Here is a 26,314-nt window from a genome sequence, read left to right as displayed (position 1 = left end):
AATCCGATCTCGAATCCGATCTTTTGTCCCGACTGTTACACACTGCATTTGCAAGTGGCCAGATCAGATCTGTCTCAGATCTGTGTGTTCAGACTGGCAGCTAAATCCAGCCTGAATCAGATCTGTGCCACATGCCGATTGGATTTGTTTTTAAATAAGTCTAAACACAAACAAGTCACAAGTCAATGAGTGAGCATGCAGGATGCCCTTATCTAAAATGCCATCAAGTACAAAAACAATTTACAGAATTGTTTTTCTGAAACAGAAGTAAACATAATCGTTCCAATAACTATTCATTTGAGCACAGATGTTTTGATTTAAACCATAATTTGAGTCCTCTGTTAAACACATTACCACCTCTAGTTGAAGATCCGTAAGCCAAGATGTTTTGTTATTATAGGCGTACTATGTTAGCCACCACCAGCCTATCAGAGAGAGAGAGAGAGAGAGAGAGAGAGAGAGAGAGAGCCATGTTGGCGCCATGTTGGATTTCACTGCGAACACCCAGTTGCTGCCCTAAGCACCACGGACAGTGCTCTCTCTCTCTCTCTCTCTCTCTCTCTCTCTCTCTCTCTCTCTCTCTCTCTCTCTCTCTCTCTCTCTCTCTCTCTCTCTCTCTCTCTCTCTCAATTCAACTCAATTCAAAGGAGCTTTATTGGCATGAGAAGACTTACGTTTACCTTGCCAAAGCAAAAGTGGAACAAATAAAACACTAAAATAAACGTGTAAACAGAGCTGTGTTACATTAACACTTTGAGTAATCTTGTGAAACTATACAAAGATTTGCATTTTCTGTCAAAAGAGATAGTTATACATCCATATGGGAGACGCTTTATACTTTTGAAAGTTGACAGCAGTATTTCAATGTTTTAGCATTAATTTGGATGTAAACATTTGCGTGATTTTCAAACTCTCCTTGGTGTAATCCGTGGGAAGTACATGTCTCTGATGTCTTGGTACAGTGGGCAGACGGTTAGGAAGTGTAGCTCAGTCTCTTCCTCGTTTTCTGTGCAGTGGGTGCATAGTCTGTCTTCTCTTGGGAGCCAGGTCTGCCTATGGCGGCCTTTCTCAATCACAAGACTGTGTTCACTGAGTCTATATCAAGTAAAAAGGTTTGTAATTAGTGGTGGGCATAGATTTTTTTTCTCAATCTCACTGCAATCATGGAGTTAATCTAGATGAATCTAGATTAAAATGGCTCATTTGAACTCTGCCAAAGGCATTCTAAATACATGTATGTGTGCTCTACCTAAATAAGGACCAGAAGCAAAGTAAGTCCTTGAGAATGGGTTTCTCAGGCCAGGTGGCCAATTAGACCAGGAGCCCTAATTATGGATATTAACAATACAACTAGTCTAATACCTCATATTTCATATTGTGAGCTTGTAGAACTGTTCACAGTGTTGCCAAGTCTAGTCATTATAAGCTACTTTGGACTTGTTTAACTGTAAGGTTTCTTTAAAATATTGGTGGTCCTTAACATGAAAATGTTTGAGAACCGCTGCTCTAAAACAACATTGGACAATGATGTTTGGCACACGTGTGTCAAACGCACACGTGCACGGCACGCACACGCACGCCCGCCTCCTGGCCGCTATGCAGACCCAGCTCCCAGACCCACGTTTGAGAATAGATTAACGGCGATATTTTTTTATCGCACAATAAGAGTCTCACGTTAACACCGATAACGGCCCAGCAGTATTTGTAATGCATTTTGGAATTATATTCCAGTAGTTTTGGACTGGATCCAGTTGGTGTAAAGCTTACTGAGCATGTTGTTGAACTCATTGTGCATGTTGTGCTCATAGGGTGTGACTCTTCCATGTTGTGCTCATAGGGTGTGACTCTTCCATGTTGTGCTCATAGGGTGTGACTCTTCCATGCATGTTGTGCTCATAGGGTGTGACTCTTCCATGTTGTGCTCATAGGGTGTGACTCTTCCATGCATGTTGTGCTCATAGGGTGTGACTCTTCCATGTTGTGCTCATAGGGTGTGACTCTTCCATGCATGTTGTGCTCATAGGGTGTGACTCTTCCATGTTGTGCTCATAGGGTGTGACTCTTCCATGTGTGGGACTGGGAGTTGTTGTTTTCAGAGCTTGGGCGTATAGGTGTATTGGGGAGTGGTTGGTGGTGCATGTGTGTGGATGGTGGTGGGTATGTGTAGTATAGTGGTGGCCTCTCTCTCTTTCTCTCTCTCTCTCTCTCTCTCTGTCTCTCTGTCTCTGAGAACCAAACAATTGGAGTTGAAATTGTACACTTTGATTGTCTGGTGATAATAGCAACAACAACAATGTGAACGACTAGTCACCACCCAGGGCAAGGAAGGACACAACACAGGGCAGCTTTCTTAAGTAGACTGTTTAATCCTCCATTTGCATGGAATAACATATGACATTTTACACAGGAGAGGCGATAGCTCGAGCTTGAGTGTTTGTGGAGATGACTGATTTATCCTGTTGTGCCTTGATCAAGTCCATGCACAACAGGTGCGCAGCCACACCCAGCTCTGAGTCCAGTTCTAGTATGACTCAGGCCAGGTGTGACTGCTTAAATCAGTCACCCTCCATCTCACATACAACAACTCTAATCATCATAATTGACACAGGTATGGGCTATTGTGGAACATTGTACATTATAAGTAGCCTACTACTTGCTGTTCATGTGTTGATGCTACATCAACTAGCCTTATATAGCGTTGGCCTCGTGATGTGCACTAGTTTTTCTGTCATCCTCACAGAACGGCCTTGCTTTCCCTTCACGTGTCTTTCATTATGGTACTAATATACTCCATGGAGATGCATGTGTTTCTGCTCATATATACGTTCTGGTTGGAGTAGTTGTAGCTTATCATTTTGTAACGACTGTGGCCCATGTATGCAGGGCCCTCCACCCCCCTCAGTCCGGGGCCCCTCAGAGGGCCACATTGCATATTACTGTCGTAGCAAAAATAGCCGATCTATAAGCTGAGTTTATAGATCTGCTGTTTTTGCTATAATTTAAATCCTGATTTTATTTATTGAATTGTTTCTTAACTAAAAGTAAGAGTGAAGAAGTAAGTATAGGTGTTCAGGCTGTGCGATAACGCAATCTACAGAGGCTGCCTGTCTTGTAATGAGAGTTTATTCCAAGCTGTCGTGGCGTAGAAGCTGAAAGCTGCTTCACCGTGTTTTTTATACATCCCGTAGGCACTTCAAGTAGGTCAGCACGATAGAAGACCTGAGGAGACCGGTTTGGAACATATCTAGGCAGGCAGTCCTAGAAGTAGGAAGGTGCCAGACCATTGAGAGCTTTATAAACAAGTAAAAGGGAACTTTGAGGTTTTTTGGGCAACATAGACTGTATAAAATGATGGCAGCGGGGCACAGACGTTGGTCCGACGTGGAACAGTCGAACATGTGCGAGATTTACATGTGTGGCTGGTATATATAGGTTGTAGTGTTTGGCTAGGGTGTCGGACTAATGCCTGTCGGAGTCTTAGTGCGTCGGGAACAAACACGTGCACCCGATGCCAGCATCCTATCTTCATATCTCTCTCTCTCTCTCTCTCTCTCTCTCTCTCTCTCTCTCTCTCTCTCTCTCTCTCTCTCTCTCTCTCTCTCTCTCTCTCTTCCCTTCATCTCGCTAGTATAGCTGTAACACTACCCACCACATTTTCACATTTCTCTGTCTCATCTCCATCGATCTGCTCTCCATCTTAATCCTTCCCTTTATATTTATCTCTATCTTCACTCCTCCCCTCCCCTCATCTCAACTCTCGCCTCTCTCTCTGTCCCATCAGCATCAAAACTAACCACTCCCTTCCTTTCATTCTTCATCCCTTTCTCCTCTCTCTCTCTCTCTCTCTCTCTCTCTCTCTCTCTCTCTCTCTCTCTCTCTCTCTCTCTCTCTCTCTCTCCATCCATCTGGAACAGATCGGGAGGTAATGATAACCCAAACAGCGAGACGGCAAAGTGCAGTGTTAATTGGAGTTAAATTAACACTCTGTATTTTCCACCGTTCTTTCTCTCTGTTTATTGAAAATCTGGTATTCATTTTGAAATCAGCTCAAATCGAGCACTTTGTATTCCAAACAGACGAATGCAGCTCCGCCAAGAGCATTCATTCACCTCATCCTCCTCCCTTTGAACAGATAAAAAAGTGACACACGCTCTTGTAAAATTGTCACCGACAATGGCGACATGAAAGTGAAACTCATTTTGGCATGAGGAAAAAAACAAAAAACTAAATCTTTTTCAAGGCCTTTGCACACAAAACGCTAACGTTGGTTTCGCCAGCGCTCTTGATGAGCGAGCAGGCAGGGGATCAGTGCCTTGCTCAAGGACAACTCTGTATTGACGGTTTCCTCCAGACACTCTCATGTTGCTATAGGACAGTGGTCTTCAACCCTGTTCATCAAGGTCCATTATTTATTCGGCATTTGAGCCACGGACCATTTGATGACATATAGCCTCTTGGACTCAAAACGAAAGCATATTTTGTTGTCGTTGGATACAATTTTGTCCACAATTTCATGCTGTATTGATGTTGGCACCATTAGGAGAGATGGGGTGAAGAAAATGCCAGCACTCATTGTATGTCCTTTTACATGATTTTATTTACCTCTGAGAATGAAACCATTAGGAGAGATAACAGGCAAATTGCTCAAATGCTTTGCTCAAAATGACAATTGTTCTACAATCTCTAATTGTGTAGATTTATTGTAAATTAACTAGTAATGCAGATGTTTAATAATAATTATACTTTTGAGAGCCTAAAATGACTCTTATAAGGGTCCATTTGGTTTCATTCTACACTCAAGAGTTAAAGATCTTATAAGGGTCCATTTGGTTACCCAACTCTCCATCATTTAGCTGGAGACCACCTGGAACCACCTCAAAGACCACTGACAAGCTGTTTATCATCCTGTAGTTATACCATAGAGGAGTTTGTGTTAGTCAACCACTTTAGCATATCTCTGCTGTCGGGTAGAAACGACCTAACTCTAAAATGTTTTGAAAACAAAGCAATACTGTGTCATCGAAGTTGGTGTTGTGACTTTATATATTGCCAATTATTTCCATGAGAGTGAGAGAGGTGGTGGAGTTAGCTGTTTTAGCAGACAGTTTGAGGGTCAAATGGAGTTAAGAGGTTTTGTCCGAAGCGCTTTTTAATACTTTTCATTGGTTCAATATTTTTTGAAACACACAAAATGTAAAGGGTGTTCAATAGCATTGATTCATGCAAAACAAATTCCAAAACCTCAAAAATTTAGTTATTTGTTTTCCTTTCCGACAGCAACGATATAATATTACCTTATACATACTCACGTCACTCACTATACGTAATCTCTCCCAGTACTTACTGGAGTATTTCCAGTTTTCATGTACTTTTATACTTCCGCTGCACTACATCTCAGCGGCAAATATTGCACTTTTACTCCACTACAATTATTTGAAAACTCTAGTTACTACTACTTACTTTGGAGAGTAGACTACAATGTGTGGCGGTGCAACGCATTGTGAGCTTGCAGATCTGCTATTTTCTCAAGTTTTTTATAGATTTTCTACATGGTGAAATGAGACATTCGGCATAACGAGTACTTCTACTTTACATTATTTCTACATTGCAGTATTGATACTTTTACTTAAGTTAAAAAAAACTTGAAAAAAAAGTGTTGTATACCCTGCCCTTTATTTCTTGTTTGTTCGTCCCAATTGTTTTTTTTTTATTGTCGATTTGTCATGATCCGAGTTGGCTTGGTCCGAGGCTTACAGGTCTTTAAATAAATACTTTCTGAAACATCTATGGGAAAAATGAATGGGACATTTCTCTTCCGGGCCGCTCGCCGGGGCGGGACTGTGACACTCTATAAGAGACCCCGGTACGGGAGATGCTCGGGTATAAAGACCTGTGACACTGCGCTGCTTGCGGGCGTTCTGTGTTCTGACATTACGGGAGCATTGCTCTCCTGAGACGTGCTGTCTGATGTGTGACAGGCCACCTCGGGGCGATATGCACATAAAACATTTCACCAGCATTCCCTTGCACCGGCTCACGTTATATATTCATTCCCAGTGACGCTGTCGAGCCAAGTGTTTGACTCTTCCCACTCCCTATACCTGTACTGCGTGAGCTTTTCTCCTCAGCTGTGCATGGACGGACGTGCGCGGGAGTTGGGTGTCGGCGACTCTGCGGTATAGGTGTTCTAAAATGCTCACACTCACAGTCCTCACGGTACTTTATGTCAAGGCCCATTATAGCATTTAACCCATTTAGGCCTGACCTCGAAATAAAATAAAAAATCTTCTAAATCCTCCAGTTTTCTGAAATAAATATTGTCACGATTTTTCAAAAATAGCAGATCTACAAGCTCATAGCGCGCCACCTAAATTATAACATAATGTTTAAAACACCAAAAGGGGTTCCCGCCCAAAATGGGTTAAGCCACGGACCACCATTTGATGACATATAGCCTCGCAGACCCAAAACAAAAGAATATGTTGTTGTCGTTGGATAGAATTTTGTCCACAATTCCATGCTGTATTGATGTTGGTACCATAGAAGAGATAACAGGCAAACGTTGCTCAAAATAACAATTCTTCTACATTCTCTAATATTGTAGACTTCTTGTAAATGTACTGCATGGAGATGTTTAACAATAACTCAACTCTTGAGTGTAAGATGAAACCAAATGGACCCTTACGGGTCTGTTTGGTTTCATTTTACACTCTCAAGAGTTAAAGATCTATAAGCGTCCATTTGGCCTTTTAGGGGCATTCTGTGTCAGTGCTAAGCTGCCCTTAGGCACCTAGAAACACGGACGCTCCTACAACACATGCATGGGTCTATTTCCTTATTTTGGTCACTATTGTTACATTCAGCTTTGTGTTTGTGACAGATATGCATGGGTCGTGTCTCGTGTCTCGTGTAGCCAGCTGACCCACTTTAGTTTGGCCCACCGTTTGCCCCACCTCTCACTTCAAATTCAAAGTGCCTGTTCCACACCACCACAGGGAGTGCAGGGCTCTGGACAGGGCCTCCTGCCCAAGGTCCATGGGGCTGGCCTGTTCTGACATCACAACACTTCATATTTGGACATGTGCCTGACACAGAACTCCAAAGGGACACAGAGAGACAGATACAGAAATCATTATGTGACTACATTCATTTTGACTGAGGAACTGCCATTGGATTTCTTTTGAATTTTCGTTTTTTCATGTCATATGAAAGCAGGGAATCCTAGCTTCAAATTGACATTGGTTGTTCAGTTTGACCCACCAGTTTTGGAGATATGGCTTATAGAGTAATGTCTTGCAGAAAACAGCGAGTTGAGAAAACAGGCTTGAAAGGTTCACTTCTGTGGTCTCTAACATTACACCTAGCTACATGTGTAAGCGTTTATTTCGTATTTACATGTCGATTTCAGCACTTTCAGACACTTATTTCAGACTCTATTATGTGAAGAGTCTGCCTGTGGTGTGTGTGTGTGTGTGTGTGTGTGTGTGTGTGTGGGTGTGTGTGTGGGTGTGTGCGTGTGTGCATGCGTGCGTGTGTGCGTGCGCGTACGTACTACCCAATGATGAGTTTAAATGAATGTGTTTATTTTTTACGATTTGCTCTGTTTGTATCCTATACATCATTGTGATCTCATTCAGGTCTCTGAAGTGTGAGTGAAGGCTGATTTATACTTGTATATGCTACTGCAACGAAATGAGCAGATCTACAAGCTACAGAGGTGTTGCACTCTGGCACATTGTGAGCTTGTAGATCTGCTGCTTTCCATGCAAGGTATACTGGCGTGCAATTATAAAGTGGTGTGCAAAGCAGGTGTAACATGTCCGAAAATGGCTCTATATACCGTACTGAAATGAAAGACATCTCTCCCCCCCCCCCCCCCCCCCCCTCACTCTCTCTCTCTCTGCAGAATGGAATCCACAGAGAAGTGCGAGGTGGTCATACAGCATTTCAACGGAAAGTACCTTAAAACTCCACCAGGTATTCCAGGTCAGTTTCTCTCCTCTTTTATTTCCTCCACTCTAAATGTATTTCCGCGGTCCGCTCCGTGTCTTTCTTTTGTTTTGGATCTCTTCTCTTCCTGTCCGTCTTTCTGTGTGTGCGTGCGTGCGTGCGTGCGTGCGTGCGTGCGTGCGTGCGTGCGTGCGTGCGTGCGTGCGTGCGTGCGTGCGTGCGTGCGTGCGTGCGTGCGGTGGCTGGGCTGTGATTGGAGGAGTGTGACAGGGTGATAGATTGCTTACAACTCTGCTTCTGACACCAGAAAGCTACAACTGAATCACTGACGCCTCCGTACGCTTCTGCCCTCGATCTCTGTCTGTCTGTCTGTCTGTCTGTCTGTCTGTCTGTCTGTCTGTCTGTCTGTCTGTCTGTCTGTCTGTCTGTCTGTCTGTCTGTCTGTCTGTCTCTGTCTCTGTCTCTGTCTCTGTCTCTCTTTCTCTCTCTCTTTCTCTCTCTCTCTCTCCCCCTCTCTCTCTCTCTCTATCCCTCCCTCTGTGTGTTGCTGCAGGCTGTAGTATAGAGAAATCCTTTTTAACATTCCAACTCAGACCTCTTGTGTTCTTTGCAATCTATTTAAGAGCTCGCTCGCTCTCCTTTCTCTCCAGCTCTCCTCTCCTCCCTCCATCCTCTCACACACAGAGAGAGGGGGGGGGGGGGGGGGTCGAGAACGATAGAACGAGCCATGTCTCGGCAGCAGGTGAGAGAGACCTTGAATTGGACCGACAGGACCTCCACAGTCGCACGCACGCACGCACGCACGCCACCGTGCATATTCCCTCCGGACCCGTAGAAATCCTCCTTTTACTCTGTATATCTCCAGATGTGGCGGATCATCCACCACGGAGGGACTTTCTCCTCCTCATCATCTGCATATTCATTCATGGCTAACCCTGGCCACGCAGCCCAGAGGCTGTCATAAAGGGGCAGGGGGCTGAGTCTTAATAGAAACCTTTAAAGAGGCAATACCACCCTGACCTTCGCCTTTAAGGTTCGGGCCTCCCGGTCGGCCAGGCCCTATTATTGTTAATGGCTTGTTAAAGGTGCTGCCGAGCATAAAGATTTACCACTCACATCCATGTAACCCAGTCTGTGTGGAGTACTTTATAAGGTGTCCAATAGTCGTGTATGTACCGAACTGATACCGTTCATTGGCAAGGTTATTATAGTTTAGAATTTTTCATTCGTTTCATATTTTGAGTGCAGCGTCAGATGTTTGGGCTGTTGGGAGTGAACCTTCTTAACCCTGACCCACAGTGGAGGAGTTATCACTCTGTGTGCTTCACTGCTTCCTCCTCCCATTTCCACCTGAGGACGATTCTACAAAATGTCTTGACAATCCTGACAGTGTCCTGACTGTTTCTGTGTCTGTGGTTCTCAAACATTTTCATGTCAAGGCTAGCAACGGAAGCTATAACGGAAGCGAAAAAAAAGGTACCAATAATATTTCGTAATATTTTTTTAATCTAATCTAATCTAATTTCTCGTGCATGGCCCAGATGGTAATAATATCTTTCCTCGAGATATCTCGTGGATGGCTTGGATCGGGTGAAGTAAACAAATGGAATACTTTTTTCCATCACTGTTGGTTTTACTGCCACTGCGACTGTCATTGTCACTTTGTTGTTATTGATGTGAGCTGAGTGATACGCCACTGAGACGGATCCCTTGGTGCTTTACGTTGTCTGTGTGACCGCGCTGGAGTTGATAGGATCTGTCTCCTTCTGTTGGCCTTCTTTAATCTTCTACCTTTTGTGCTTCCAATCCACGATGGCTGCTCGGGAAGGCATATACTGTCAAAGTTTTCCGTACTTCTGTTTGATGTCCCGCGGGGCCGTGTGTGCGTGCGCCTGCGTGCGTGTGCGTGTCCGTGTGCGTGTGCGTGTGCGTGTGTGTGTGTGTGTGTGTGTGTGTGTGTGTGTGTGCGCGCGTAAACATGCTGAGCAGCAGCTTTCTGCTCAAACAATGGGTATTGATGCGTTTCCTTACATTCTGTACCGTGCATTCGACACACAGGTTTACAGTGACAAGATGTCTGTGTGATATGAAATTGTGCAGAAATCGTTACAAATAGTGTACTGAAATCTTATATCTAGTCGACTAAAACGAGACAGATATCAGCCAACACAGGGAAGCTGGAAGTACCATCACTGAAAACGCCGTGACAACGCTCCACACGTCCCAAACTCTTCTCCCTTCTGGCTCCAAAACTATGGAATGCACTTATTGCAATCAGAACTGCAGCCTCACTCCCAATCTTCCGCCGTAGTCTGAAAACCCACCTCTTCAGACTCAATCTTAGCCCGTTGCACTTGCCCTAGCCTCGATGATCCTATGCAAAGGCTCAACTTATGTAACTTAGATAGCATTAGATAGCATATACATACTACACACTATACTATAGTATATAGTATATACGCATAGTTGTATTATAGCTATTCTACTGTTAGGTTCTTAGCTTACATATGATTTATGATGTATTTATGTACATGTATTACTATGTTTTTGTTCTTGCTTACTGCAAGTCGCTCTGGATTAAGAGCGCAAATTGTAAACTGTAAACTTTTCAGGTGACTGAAGGCCTATTATTCATAGTCCAGTTCTCGGTGAAGACGAGGTGAGCACCGAAAACTACGACATGACGTCACGCGGTGGTGGTCGCTGCTTACACAACACAACTCTCTTGTTTTTACTAAGGTCACCTCTTCCTCGAAAAACTGGACTATGAACTGGCCTTAAAATATGACTAAAACTAAGTGTTATTTAATTCAAAAGACTAACTAAATCTAAATGTATATATATATATATATATATATATATATGTATATATATATATATATATTATGTGTGAGGAGGAAGGAGGAGGAGGCATCCTTAGAAAGGAACACTGTCGCCATGTCACCATGAGCCAGACAGACGAGTTGATTGGCGAGGACTGTCTGGAATCACAGCCTGTTCCGTCTCTCAGTTGAACCTTCGTATTAAATCCGCTATTTGTATTTTTACCGTTTTCTGAGAATGGAGAGAAGAGAACATTGGACTCCTCCTCGCCTCCTCTCCTGTGCACCGAGCGGCCTCTCTCTCTCTTGTCAAAACGCTTGTTTTTAATTTCAAAACGTTGTTCTTCCGCAATGTTCACAGCTCTAAACGTTAATTAAACGGCCGTATAAGCCTCTGATAGTTTGTTTGAGATGTCACTGCTAAGACCTCCAATTAGTAGACCGGCTGTACTGTACTGTACTGTACTGTACTGTACTGTACTGTACTGTACTGTACTGTACTGTACTGTACTGTACTGTACTGTACTGTACTGTACTGTACTGTACTGTTTTACAACTTCCCTTTTAAGTGCTCCTTTTCTCTGCCATCCTTGATATTTCAATTACATGAAGATGAACGCGGCAATGTAGGCTAATTATGTTTGTTTTTGTTTTGTTTTTTTCGAACTATGGGAGTGAATTGAACACGTTCAGGTGCACGCAAATTCCACACTGATTTATCCTCCGTGCATATTCATGATGAGAATTAGTTGCGCGAGGTCTGTGTTTCTCACATACCTGTACATACACCACAGTATTGTTAGCCTTTTTACACAATGATGTGGACATGACTGAGATACAGTAAGTGTCCCAGTATCTGTCCATTTGTGGACCTGACTGAGATACAGTAAGTGTCTCAGTATCTGTCCAGTAGTGGACATGACTGAGATGCAGTAAGTGTCCCAGTATCTGTCCAGTAGTGGACATGACTGAGATACAGTAAGTGTCCCCAGTATCTGTCCAGTTGTGGACATGACTGAGATACAGTAAGTGTCCCAGTATCTGTCCAGTTGTGGACATGACTGAGATACAGTATAAGTGTCCCAGTATCTGTCCAGTTGTGGACATGACTGAGATACAGTATAAGTGTCCCAGTATCTGTCCAGTTGTGGACATGACTGAGATACAGTAAGTGTCCCAGTATCTGTCCAGTTGTGGACATGACTGAGATACAGTAAGTGTCCCAGTGTCTGTCCAGTTGTGGACATGACTGAGATACAGTAAGTGTCCCAGTATCTGTCCAGTTGTGGACATGACTGAGATACAGTAAGTGTCCCAGTATCTGTCCAGTTGTGGACATGACTGAGATACAGTAAGTGTCCCAGTATCTGTCAAGTTGTGGACATGACTGAGATACAGTAAGTGTCCCAGTATCTGTCCAGTTGTGGACATGACTGAGATACAGTAAGTGTTTCAGTATCTGTCCAGTTGTGGACATGACTGAGATACAGTAAGTGTCCCAGTATCTGTCCAGTTGTGGACATGACTGAGATACAGTAAGTGTCCCAGTATCTGTCCAGTTGTGGACATGACTGAGATACAGTAAGTGTCTCAGTATCTGTCCAGTTGTGGACCTGACTGAGATACAGTAAGTGTCCCAGTATCTGTCCAGTTGTGGACATGACTGAGATACAGTAAGTGTCCCAGTATCTGTCCAGTTGTGGACCTGACTGAGATACAGTAAGTGTCCCAGTATCTGTCCAGTTGTGGACATGACTGAGATACAGTAAGTGTCCCAGTATCTGTCCAGTTGTGGACATGACTGAGATACAGTAAGTGTCCCAGTATCTGTCCAGTTGTGGACATGACTGAGATACAGTAAGTGTCTCAGTATCTGTCCAGTTGTGGACCTGACTGAGATACAGTAAGTGTCCCAGTATCTGTCCAGTTGTGGACATGACTGAGATACAGTAAGTGTCCCAGTATCTGTCCAGTTGTGGACCTGACTGAGATACAGTAAGTGTCCCAGTATCTGTCCAGTTGTGGACCTGACTGAGATACAGTAAGTGTCCCAGTATCGGTCCAGTTGTGGACATGACTGAGATACAGTAAGTGTCCCAGTATCGGTCCAGTTGTGGACATGACTGAGATACAGTAAGTGTCCCAGTATCTGTCCAGTTGTGGACATGACTGAGATACAGTAAGTGTCCCAGTATCTGTGCAGTTGTGGACATGACTGAGATACAGTAAGTGTCCCAGTATCTGTCCAGTTGTGGACATGACTGAGATACAGTAAGTGTCCCAGTATCTGTCCAGTTGTGGACATGACTGAGATACAGTAAGTGTCCCAGTATCTGTGCAGTTGTGGACATGACTGAGATACAGTAAGTGTCCCAGTATCTGTCCAGTTGTGGACATGACTGAGATACAGTAAGTGTCTCAGTATCTGTCCAGTTGTGGACCTGACTGAGATACAGTAAGTGTCCCAGTATCTGTCCAGTTGTGGACATGACTGAGATACAGTATAAGTGTCCCAGTATCTGTCCAGTTGTGGACATGACTGAGATACAGTAAGTGTCTCAGTATCTGTCCAGTTGTGGACCTGACTGAGATACAGTAAGTGTCCCAGTATCTGTCCAGTTGTGGACATGACTGAGATACAGTAAGTGTCCCAGTATCTGTCCAGTTGTGGACCTGACTGAGATACAGTAAGTGTCCCAGTATCTGTCCAGTTGTGGACCTGACTGAGATACAGTAAGTGTCCCAGTATCGGTCCAGTTGTGGACATGACTGAGATACAGTAAGTGTCCCAGTATCGGTCCAGTTGTGGACATGACTGAGATACAGTAAGTGTCCCAGTATCTGTCCAGTTGTGGACATGACTGAGATACAGTAAGTGTCCCAGTATCTGTGCAGTTGTGGACATGACTGAGATACAGTAAGTGTCCCAGTATCTGTCCAGTTGTGGACATGACTGAGATACAGTAAGTGTCCCAGTATCTGTCCAGTTGTGGACATGACTGAGATACAGTAAGTGTCCCAGTATCTGTGCAGTTGTGGACATGACTGAGATACAGTAAGTGTCCCAGTATCTGTCCAGTTGTGGACATGACTGAGATACAGTAAGTGTCTCAGTATCTGTCCAGTTGTGGACCTGACTGAGATACAGTAAGTGTCCCAGTATCTGTCCAGTTGTGGACATGACTGAGATACAGTATAAGTGTCCCAGTATCTGTCCAGTTGTGGACATGACTGAGATACAGTAAGTGTCCCCAGTATCTGTCCAGTTGTGGACCTGACTGAGATACAGTAAGTGTCCCAGTATCTGTCCAGTTGTGGACATGACTGAGATACAGTAAGTGTCCCAGTGTCTGTCCAGTTGTGGACATGACTGAGATACAGTAAGTGTCCCAGTATCTGTCCAGTTGTGGACATGACTGAGATACAGTAAGTGTCCCAGTATCTGTCCAGTTGTGGACATGACTGAGATACAGTAAGTGTCCCAGTGTCTGTCCAGTTGTGGACATGACTGAGATACAGTAAGTGTCCCAGTATCTGTCCAGTTGTGGACATGACTGAGATACAGTAAGTGTCCCAGTATCTGTCCAGTTGTGGACATGACTGAGATACAGTAAGTGTCCCAGTATCTGTCCAGTTGTGGACATGACTGAGATACAGTATAAGTGTCCCAGTATCTGTCCAGTTGTGGACATGACTGAGATACAGTAAGTGTCCCAGTATCTGTCCAGTTGTGGACATGACTGAGATACAGTATAAGTGTCCCAGTATCTGTCCAGTTGTGGACATGACTGAGATACAGTAAGTGTCCCAGTATCTGTCCAGTTGTGGACATGACTGAGATACAGTAAGTGTCCCAGTGTCTGTCCAGTTGTGGACATGACTGAGATACAGTAAGTGTCCCAGTATCTGTCCAGTTGTGGACATGACTGAGATACAGTAAGTGTCCCAGTATCTGTCCAGTTGTGGACATGACTGAGATACAGTACGTGTCCCAGTATCTGTCCAGTTGTGGACATGACTGAGATACAGTAAGTGTCTCAGTATATGTCCAGTTGTGGACCTGACTGAGATACAGTAAGTGTCCCAGTATCTGTCCAGTTGTGGACATGACTGAGATACAGTAAGTGTCCCAGTATCTGTCCAGTTGTGGACATGACTGAGATACAGTAAGTGTCTCAGTATCTGTCCAGTTGTGGACCTGACTGAGATACAGTAAGTGTCCCATTATCTGTCCAGTTGTGGACATGACTGAGATACAGTAAGTGTCTCAGTATCTGTCCAGTTGTGGACCTGACTGAGATACAGTAAGTGTCCCAGTATCTGTCCAGTTGTGGACATGACTGAGATACAGTAAGTGTCCCAGTATCTGTCCAGTTGTGGACCTGACTGAGATACAGTAAGTGTCCCAGTATCTGTCCAGTTGTGGACATGACTGAGATACAGTAAGTGTCCCAGTATCTGTCCAGTTGTGGACCTGACTGAGATACAGTAAGTGTCCCAGTATCGGTCCAGTTGTGGACATGACTGAGATACAGTAAGTGTCCCAGTATCGGTCCAGTTGTGGACATGACTGAGATACAGTAAGTGTCCCAGTATCTGTCCAGTTGTGGACATGACTGAGATACAGTAAGTGTCCCAGTATCTGTCCAGTTGTGGACATGACTGAGATACAGTAAGTGTCCCAGTATCTGTCCAGTTGTGGACATGACTGAGATACAGTAAGTGTCCCAGTATCTGTCCAGTTGTGGACATGACTGAGATACAGTAAGTGTCCCAGTATCTGTGCAGTTGTGGACATGACTGAGATACAGTAAGTGTCCCAGTATCTGTCCAGTTGTGGACATGACTGAGATACAGTAAGTGTCCCAGTATCTGTCCAGTTGTGGACATGACTGAGATACAGTAAGTGTCCCAGTATCTGTCCAGTTGTGGACATGACTGAGATACAGTAAGTGTCCCAGTATCTGTCCAGTTGTGGACATGACTGAGATACAGTAAGTGTCCCAGTATCTGTCAAGTTGTGGACATGACTGAGATACAGTAAGTGTCCCAGTATCTGTCCAGTTGTGGACATGACTGAGATACAGTAAGTGTCCCAGTATCTGTCCAGTTGTGGACATGACTGAGATACAGTAAGTGTCCCAGTATCTGTCCAGTTGTGGACATGACTGAGATACAGTAAGTGTCCCAGTATCTGTCCAGTTGTGGACATGACTGAGATACAGTAAGTGTCTCAGTATCTGTCCAGTTGTGGACCTGACTGAGATACAGTAAGTGTCCCAGTATCTGTCCAGTTGTGGACATGACTGAGATACAGTAAGTGTCCCAGTATCTGTCCAGTTGTGGACCTGACTGAGATACAGTAAGTGTCCCAGTATCTGTCCAGTTGTGGACCTGACTGAGATACAGTAAGTGTCCCAGTATCGGTCCAGTTGTGGACATGACTGAGATACAGTAAGTGTCCCAGTATCGGTCCAGTTGTGGACATGACTGAGATACAGTAAGTGTCCCAGTATCTGTCCAGTTGTGGACATGACTGAGATACAGTAAGTGTCCCAGTATCTGTGCAGTTGTGGACATGACTGAGATACAGTAAGTGTCCCAGTATCTGTCCAGTTGTGGACATGACTGAGATACAGTAAGTGTCCCAGTATCTGTCCAGTTGTGGACATGACTGAGATACAGTAAGTGTCCCAGTATCTGTGCAGTTGTGGACATGACTGAGATACAGTAAGTGTCCCAGTATCTGTCCAGTTGTGGACATGACTGAGATACAGTAAGTGTCCCAGTATCTGTCCAGTTGTGGACATGACTGAGATACAGTAAGTGTCCCAGTATCTGTCCAGTTGTGGACATGACTGAGATACAGTAAGTGTCCCAGTATCTGTCCAGTTGTGGACATGACTGAGATACAGTAAGTGTCCCAGTATCTGTCCAGTTGTGGACATGACTGAGATACAGTAAGTGTCCCAGTATCTGTCCAGTTGTGGACATGACTGAGATACAGTAAGTGTCCCAGTATCTGTCCAGTTGTGGACATGACTGAGATACAGTAAGTGTCCCAGTATCTGTCCAGTTGTGGACATGACTGAGATACAGTAAGTGTCCCAGTATCTGTCCAGTTGTGGACATGACTGAGATACAGTAAGTGTCCCAGTATCTGTCCAGTTGTGCAGCAGAAAGCGACTTTCACGCTACGTCACGGCGTATGGGAATGTTGGGGACAGTTTGATATAACTGTTCAAACACCATTTCCAAAATGTGTAGAACATATTTATTGTTTATTAGAATAGGTACCGTTGGCCTGGGCCATGGCTCAGTGGTCCAGGCACCTTGGCTGGTAATCCAGTCTGGCAGTGTGCCGCGGGTTCGACTCCCGATCCCGACGGCCTTTACTGCATGTCTTCCCCCCATCTCTCTCCCCATGTCCTGTCAGCCTACTGTCTGTCCCTCCATAAAAAAATATAAAATAAAGGCGAAAGCCACAAATAAAAACATTTTAAAAAAAAAGAATAGGTACCGTTTATTTTATTTTTTTATTTTTACTTTTTACGAGTCGAATTTCCAGCATTTATAGTGATCTGTTGCCCTATAGGCTGGTAATCGTGACAGTGTCGCGGGTTCGACTCCCGACCCCGACAACCTTTGCTGCGCGTCCCCCCGTCCCCCCCCCCATCTCTCTACTCATTTCCTGTCAGACTACTGTAATTCTATCAATAGAGGCAGAAAAAGCCCCCCCCCCAAAAAAAACACATCTTCAAGAAATTCCAAATATAATAATGACACCTCCATTCCCATTCAAACTAATACACTGATCTAAGTTCCGTCCAACTTGTTCTTCACCCCCAAATGTCTTTCTGTCAGTGCCTTGGATTTATTGAAAGTATTGTTATTTGTCTTGCATTCCTTTAAAGCGAGGAAAGACTATTTTCCTCTATTCCTCAAGTATTTCCTTCTATTTTCTAGAGTTTCCTGTTTTTGTTCACCGTAAAGGAATACGAGAAAAACAAACTTTCTCCCATGAATTCAAGGCTTCATATGGGCCGAGTAAATTGATCGAAAGTATTCCTTTGAGGCAAAACTGTGGCTATACTGAAATGGTTGGTAAACAATATCAGATGTCCACGTCAATGTGATTTGTACCTGCAGCCATTCCATTTATTTGTTCAGGTAAACATTTTTGTGAGAATAACGGTGAAAAAAATTTGTCCATGTTGAATTATTCTACTTCAACATCCGTCCGCCCGTCCATGTGTAATAGTGTATGCATTTTTGTGATTGCAGGTGAGCTGTGTGTGTGTGTGTGTGTGTGTGTGTGTGTGTGTGTGTGCGTGTGTGCGTGCGTGCGAGTGCGTGTGTGTCATGTGTCATGTTGGTGGTATTTCCCCAGAGTGTGTTGCGATGCAGGGCAGCCTCTTCATCCATCCTGCTCTGACAGCTTCGTGGAGACCCCCTGGGGTCCCCAGCGCACAGCTCAGCAGGAGCTACTGGTGTGTGTGCGTGACAGCCATAGTCACAGTCTCACATGGCTCCAATACAAACGCGCACGCACACACAAACACACTACACAGTCACGCGTCAGTAGCCTTGACCTGAAAGCAATGTCAACATCCAGCTGATGCTAACGAGATCCAGTCCTTGTTTTTTTTTATTTACTGATTAGCAGTCCAAACACATGCACAGAGATGCACACACACACACACACACACACACACACACACACACACACACACACACACACACACACACACACACACACACACACACACACACACACACACACACCATTTAGCAGTGTCAGTAGCATGCGCACAGTGGCTTAGGCACACGCACACACATGCGCACACAGACGCACGCATGCACACACACAGAATAGGGACACAATATAGTTCAAGTGCATGACTAAACTTCTTGTCTGTATGGGGACTGCGCTGTCAGATAATGTGCGTGAGTGTGTGTGTGTGTGTGTGTGTGGGGGGGGGGGGGTATGGGTTAAGCCGATGAATTATGACCTCAGTGACATCAGTCGACATTCACGCGTTCCATACTGTGTGCATTTCTTATGTACTTGTATTGACTATTTTGTATTGAGTATTATACATGTATTGAGTATTATACATGTATTGAGTATTTATACATGTATTGAGTATTATACATGTATTGAGTATTATACATGTATTGAGTATTTATACATGTATTGAGTATTATACATGTATTGAGTATTATACATGTATTGAGTATTTATACATGTATTGAGTATTTATACATTTATTGAGTATTATACATGTATTGAGTATTATACATGTATTGAGTATTTATACATGTATTGAGTATTTATACATGTATTGAGTATTTATACATGTATTGAGTATTATACATGTATTGAGTATTATACATGTATTGAGTATTTATACATGTATTGAGTATTTATACATGTATTGAGTATTTATACATGTATTGAGTATTATACATGTATTGAGTATTATACATGTATTGAGTATTTATACATGTATTGAGTATTATACATGTATTGAGTATTATACATGTATTGAGTATTATACATATATTGAGTATTATACATGTATTGAGTATTTATACATGTATTGAGTATTTATACATGTATTGAGTATTATACATGTATTGAGTATTTATACATGTATTGAGTATTATACATGCGAGTGTGTTGCAGGCATGCAGGAAGTACAGTATGTACACATTCAGCTGGGTGAGAATCATAGCCACAATAACCTGACGTTATAACCGTTGAATTGTGCACAATCACACAGTTATGTGTATCAAATGACAGGTGAAATTGTATTAGGTTTCCTCCCAGGCAATAAACAACACACTGCAGCGGATCAGATCTCCATCCTCCCGCACCACAAACTCAATAGTTGGACCAGTTTACAAGTCACACAACTCCCCATCCGGCAATGACGCTCCAAAAACTACTCAGAGTTTTCACTTCGGTAAAAGTATCAATACTGCAATGTAGAAATAATACTCCCGTTACAAGTAAATGGCCGTAATTCAAAATGCACTTGAGTAAAAGTACCAAAAGTAGAAGTATATATACTCATTGTTCAGAATGTTCTGTTTCACAAGTTTTCAAATGCATAAAAAGCATGAAAACTCAAAAATATAGCCGATCTACGAGCTCACAATTCAACAATGTGCTTTTAACACTGTCTGTGAGGTCTTTCTGACCCATTTTGAGATTGTGTAAGTTTATTATCTTTGCCCGTGCAGCTCTCAGAAGGTTCCCCTTCCATGACTTTTCCTAAAAAGACAGTGGTTCTACCCCGCTGGGGTGTTGAAGGTGTCAAAGCTTCTGGAGACATGCAGTAGCCAATAACATTGCAGGAAAAAAATGTATTTTTGACCTGAATCAGCTTCTGTGGTACCTGCAGCCTTACTACAGTCATGCGAGTGTTAAGAAAAAGAAAATGTGATTTTTACTCAAGTCGTGACCCATAAACATTATAGTCTGTGACCCTCAAACGGGTCCCGACCCACTGTTTGTCGAAATGGCGCTCTAGGGACAACTACTGTTTCAATAGGGCTTACAGTATAAGAGGTTAATTCATTATGTATTTTTGCACGTTTGTGATATCACACGGAGATATCACATTTCTCTGTCGGGGCTTGAGCTGAAAAGGTTTGGCAGAGCCTGTTCTTCTCTGCTATGCTACTGTCTGTACGGTGGGAGCCCGTGCAGACAGGGACATGATCAATAGTCTTGATGGAACAGCTGTTTAGATATTCTGTGCAATGCGGCATGCAGCTGCTTTCCTCAGTAAACACATGCGCGCGCGCACGCACGCACGCACGCACGCACGCACGCACGCACGCACGCACGCACGCACGCACGCACGCACGCACGCACGCACGCACGCACGCACGCACGCACGCACGCACGCACGCACGCACGCACGCACGCACACACACAACAACAATAGAATCACTCACGCTGCAGACTGACAGATGCATATACACAAAACAAATATTTTGGTACGCTCAAAGAAACATCCCAGATCTGGAGTTTATTGAAAAAGTCGAGAAACTTTTTTATTTCTTTCTTTTAAGCAGCTGTGAATTCACAAAATACGTCTAAGGAGGAAACGGTGAAAAACAAAAATGACAATTTATGATATGTGTCTGAAGCCGTAAAGTAAGCTGAAGTGAGCCCCAACGGGGGTGTGTGTGTGTGTGTGTGTTGATTTACAGTGTGACCCTGAGCGTTGAGGAAAGTCACAGGAGGCACCAATAAAAGTGATTTAATCCCCGACTGCGGCATGCCTCGCCGATTAAGGCCCCTTTTCTCATGCAATGCATTAAAGCAGCTTATGGCTGACACCTTGCTCTTAATGGAGCGCGGCCTATAGATACATTAGCTATTGTTCTCTTCTGGCAGGTGAGTAATCTCACGTTAAAACCCCGTGTCGTATAATGTCAAGCCTAGCGGCCGGAAGGAAAGCGATAAGGTTTGATGTCCGTGTGTTCGCAGAGTCGCGCATGTAGCGGTTGGTTGGCAGCTCTTTTCATTGTTTTAATTCGATTTCGTATAGCCTGTATACAGTTCTGACAGCGGGTACATGAACGGTGAGGTGGGTCTTTGCTGTTTTGACTCTCACATGAGAGAGAGAGTTGTGAGTGTGCGTGCGTGAGAGAGAGTGAGGGTCACATGTGTCATGATGTGTGGGAGGGTATGCTTTATGAATATGTGCAAACATACCATTATTAAATAATGGTATGTTTGCACATACAGTAATTGCATAATTTGCACATAACATAATACATTTTATTATGTATAAGTGTGATGTAAACACAGCTTGTTTATTCATTTACAGTTGGAGGCCATCGATATTGTCCTTTTCTTTTTGCTGAGGTTTGCGTGATCTGCGCAAAAGGACAGTTAACCCATTTTGGGCGGGAACCCCTTTTGGTGTTTTAAACATGTTATAATTTAGCTACTGAAAAATAGCAGATCTACAAGCTCGTAGCGTGCCACCGAGTGGCGCGCTACGAGCTTGTAGGTCTGCTATTTTTGAAAAATCGTGAAAATATTTATTTCAGAAAACTGGAGGATTTAGAAGGATTTTGAGGTCAGGCCTAAATGGGTCAAATGATAAGGGACAATATCGGTGGCACCCAACTGTAAACACAACTTGTTTATTCATTTATGTTTTGCAAACTGAGCCAGGGCTATGGCTCGATTCTACGCATTCTGCTTCTCCCTGCATCCCCGTTCCCAGCGTCTTGACGTGGACACATTACTATATCAAATGGACTTGACAACCTGTGCCTTGGACTTTCCTTTCCTTTGTTTCTTCTGTGATTGTGCCTTGTCCAAACTGCACCAGTTTATTGAAAAGTCCAGAAACTTTTAAATAGTTTCTCGACAAAGTGCATTGTATACATGCACTTTGTTTCAGGGACGTGCACAGAGGGTTTGATGAGGTCAGGTCAACATATGGAATGAATTCTGTATTGGCCATATATGGAGCGTGTCATGAGGCGTGACGGACGCGTCATGCAGGTTTTCATAGTGAAATGCGACCTACGGTCGAAATAAACTGAACAGGAAAGGAAAGGGAATCTTTCCTGGTCCACAAGGCAAATTGCTTTGAACAACATCATGTGCACGTGCCTGAACAACACGTGTGTCTATGTGTGCACGTGCCTGAACAACATCATGTGCACGTGCCTGAACAACATGTGTGTCTATGTGTGCACGTGCCTGAACAACATCATGTGCACGTGCCTGAACAACAACATGTGTGTCTATGTGTGCACGTGCCTGAACAACATGTGTGTCTATGTGTGCACGTGCCTGAACAACATCATGTGCACGTGCCTGAACAACACGTGTGTCTATGTGTGCACGTGCCTGAACAACATCATGTGCACGTGCCTGAACAACATGTGTGTCTATGTGTGCACGTGCCTGAACAACATCATGTGCACGTGCCTGAACAACAACATGTGTGTCTATGTGTGCACGTGCCTGAACAACATGTGTGTCTATGTGTGCACGTGCCTGAACAACATCATGTGCACGTGCCTGAACAACATGTGTGTCTAGGTGTGCACGTGCCTGAACACCATCATGTGTATATGGGCAGCGTGATGCTGAGAGATGAGGTTCCATTGGACACTCACAGTTTCTGATGAATCCAACCATCCACACGAATCACGGAAGCTATAAAACCAAACGTCTTGTTTCATATCATAGCCCTGCAATTGGTAATTTGTTTCCCACGTCCTCTGTTGTTGTTGTTGTTGTTGTACTTGTTCCCCATGTGTTCTGCCAGGATGGCAGCTGAGATGAAAGTTGGCTTCCATTGTCCGCTTAGATGCTGGATAAATAATAGAAACCGCATGAGGAAGGACCACAGTGGCCCTGGAGACGGAGGCAAGCGGAAACATGCAAGATGTACGCACTCACTCTCTCTCTCTCTCTCTCTCTCTCTCTCTCTCTCTCTCTCTCTCTCTCTCTCTCTCTCTCTCTCACATTGTCTGTTTTCACAATTTCCTTGCTCACCGCAGTATCTGTCTGCAGTCATCTCTCTCTCTCTCTCTCTCTCTCTCTCTCTCTCTCTCTCTCTCTCTGTTTTTGGAAGTCGTCGGTGCGGCCCGTTCCAAGCAGTTTCATAAAGGTTCACTACAGTGAAAGCATGCCTTCCTTGCGGGCAGGCAGGCGGGCAGGCGGGCGAGCGGGCGGGGGGGGCGGACGGGCGGGCGGCGTATACAAGAACAGCCCCCGCATGCGAATGCGATTACGCCGGGGGAAAATCCCGGCACCGTTCCCACTAGTCTGCTGATTTACTTCCATTCCCCCTGGCCGGTCTGCTGCATGGGGATGCCATCCGACACCCAGTGTCTGTCTGTCTGTCTGTCTGTCTGTCTGTCTGTCTGTCTGTCTGTCTGTCTGTCTGTCTGTCTGTCTGTCTGTCTGTCTGTCTGTCTGTCTGTCTGTCTGTCTGTCTGTCTGTCTGTCTGTCTGTCTGTCTGTCTGTCTGTCTGTGTAGAACTACTGCAGCTCCGAGGAGCATGCCTGCCCAGGTCAGGAGGTGAAGAGAGAAATACTGTTACGGGTAAAAAGTCCGGAATTCAAAATGTATACTTGTGTAAAAAGTACAAAAGTATTGGCATCAAAATGTACTTAAAGTACCGAAAGTAAAAGGACTCATTGTGCAGAATGTCCCTCTACAAAGTAGTTTTCAAATATATGTAGTGAGTAAAAGTACGATATACAAATACCTCAAAATTGTAATTAAGTACAGTACTTAAGTATATGTACAAGTTACTTTACACCACTGCTCCTTTGGCACGCCAGGCCCCTCACAGAGAGCCCCCAAACTCCTTTACACCACTGCTCCTTGGCACGCCAGCCCCCTCACAGAGAGCCCCCAAACTCCTTTACACCACTTCTCCTTTGGCACGCCAGCCCCCTCACAGAGAGCCCCCAAACTCCTTTACACCACTGCTCCTTGGCACGCCAGCCCCCTCACAGAGAGCCCCCAAACTCCCATCATTCTTTGCGGGAACAACAAAGCCCTGGGGCAGGCGTTCTTTAGGGATGTACCAGGCGTTCTGCGGCAAAATGATTGAAGTGTGATCTTGACAAAATGTTGACAACCCATGGGGTTCCCTGGCACTAAATGTTTTCAAATGTGCTTTTGCGATATTTGGTTGGGGCTTCCTTGAACCTTCCTTGAACTGGCACTGACACTTCCGCCGGCACATTGAGTTGTAAACGTAAACACGATCGGCGTGGATATATCACATTGAAAGTTAAACAGGACAACATGACATCGGCGTTCGAAGCACTGCTTTGCAAACTCGTCAGTGATTATCAGGCCTGGACTGACGTTATGTCCAGTGGACAGTGGGCCGCCTAATGAATGGGCCGCCCCCATTGCTTTAATATGTTAATGGGTCAAATGCTAGCCCTTTGACCCAGTCCAGCCCTGCTTTTCAGACGAGAACTCTGCGGAATTACAGCGGAGAGAGTGTGTGTGTCTCCTAATCCTATGCTTCCATTTGGTGATAATTTGACCTCCACTTGACATCCACTAGTGGCTTTCTTTGACAATGAATGGTAGACTGCAATCTGCCCGTGTGAACGCAATGATTAATTGATTACATCACTAGCAAAAGACGCAAAACTGGGTCAATTCAATTAGAATAAACAAGTTTCAAGCTTGCAAGCGTCGTTGTATGTGAGCTTGTGGATTGGCAGTGGTATATAGCCTACTTCGATTGATGTAAAACTCATTATATACAGTTACATCTCAACTCATAACAAAAAATAAAGTGGCACGTCAGTACAGTTTTTACAATCTATTCTAAACATATTTGACGCATCACATTCGCATGTAATAAAATAGACTAACTGCAGGGGGTGTCACAGCTGCCATCTAGTGGGCGAGTAGATGCTTGCACATTAAAGATTATAATAGACCGACGTCCGACGTAAGACGACGTAAGCGACGGAGCGACTGTATATAAAATCTTGCGTTTTTTGTGTCCGTTTGACTCCCCCATGCAAGGAACAAAACGAACTCTGTCCAGGCCTTAAGTCTGACTCGGTTCCATTTATATTGTGAGAATAGCCAATTACAAGCTCACATTGTGTTATGGAAACAATACAGAATGCATGGAGACAGTGTGAGGGGCGTGGCCTGCTGCATTATAGGTTCCATCTTCAAGGTGTCACCGTGACAGTGGCCCGCCCACAGCCCCACACACACCATCAAAGAGATCCCTCTTTGAATTAAGGCCATTCCCAGATCACCAGGTAAAGCCCTTCTGTAGCCGTCAGTCATACTTGACTATAATCCATGTTAATTTCCACAATCCATCCCACGCTCCCACAGCTAATAAGCACCACCCGCCAGGCCGCCACTGTGTGACTGTCTGTTGACAGGCTCCCCCCCCCCCCCCCCCCCTCCTCTCTCTCTCTCTCTCTCTCTCTCTCTCTCTCTCTCTCTCTCTCTCTCTCTCTCTCTCTCTCTCTCTCTCTCTCTCTCCCTCCCATGATACACATTGCACTGGACATGTGTGTCTCGCCTCTGTCACTGCAGGCCAACTCATTTAATGAATAAAACATGGCGGAGTTGTTAATGCAACAGAATATCTGTCTAATATGCTGACATTTAGTTTAGATCCACGTTGGGTGTAGGAGGACGCACCGCTGCCGGTTGTTTTCCCAAAATACCAGATCTTTGTGAGCTGCTATTTTTCAGTAGCTACAGTTTACAATAATGGTTAAAGTGGCTATGGCTTTCTTAAGGCTTTCGTTGAGCGCTTTTATGACAGAAAAGAAAAGGAGAGTCCTTTCACACACCGAGGATTGGTCTGTGGATGCTGATCAAGCTGATCTCGGTGGATGGTGACGTGTCACCACCCGCGGTGCCAATGCCTGACACAATCAGACAGATTTTCAATAAGCAGAGAAATGGAGGAGAATTATTCAACAAAAGCTTCCCTTTTCAAATGCACTTTCCTAAGATATTGCATCTTAATGAAATCCGCTC

At 44.3% G+C, this 26,314-nt stretch overlaps 1 protein-coding gene across 4 annotated transcripts in view; it reads left to right on the top strand.

Moving 5' to 3' along the window:
- The window catches only part of LOC306937797 (RNA-binding motif, single-stranded-interacting protein 3-like), a 572,911-nt gene that overhangs the window by 449,073 nt on the left and 97,524 nt on the right, over positions 1 to 26,314 (top strand). For 3 of the 4 annotated variants that reach the window (XM_079521750.1, XM_079521749.1, XM_079521752.1), the window contains one exon: positions 7,907 to 7,986. In XM_079521750.1, the coding sequence (XP_079377876.1) occupies positions 7,907 to 7,986 (80 nt within the window). The remainder of the gene's footprint in view (positions 1 to 7,906; positions 7,987 to 26,314) is intronic. The other variant, XM_079521751.1, reaches the window with a different exon arrangement.

The sequence above is a fragment of the Electrona antarctica genome (assembly GCF_951216825.1).
Source record: "Electrona antarctica genome assembly, chromosome: 15".
NCBI classification, from domain to species: Eukaryota; Metazoa; Chordata; class Actinopteri; order Myctophiformes; family Myctophidae; genus Electrona; species Electrona antarctica.
This window is presented reverse-complemented; position numbering and strand designations above follow the sequence as displayed.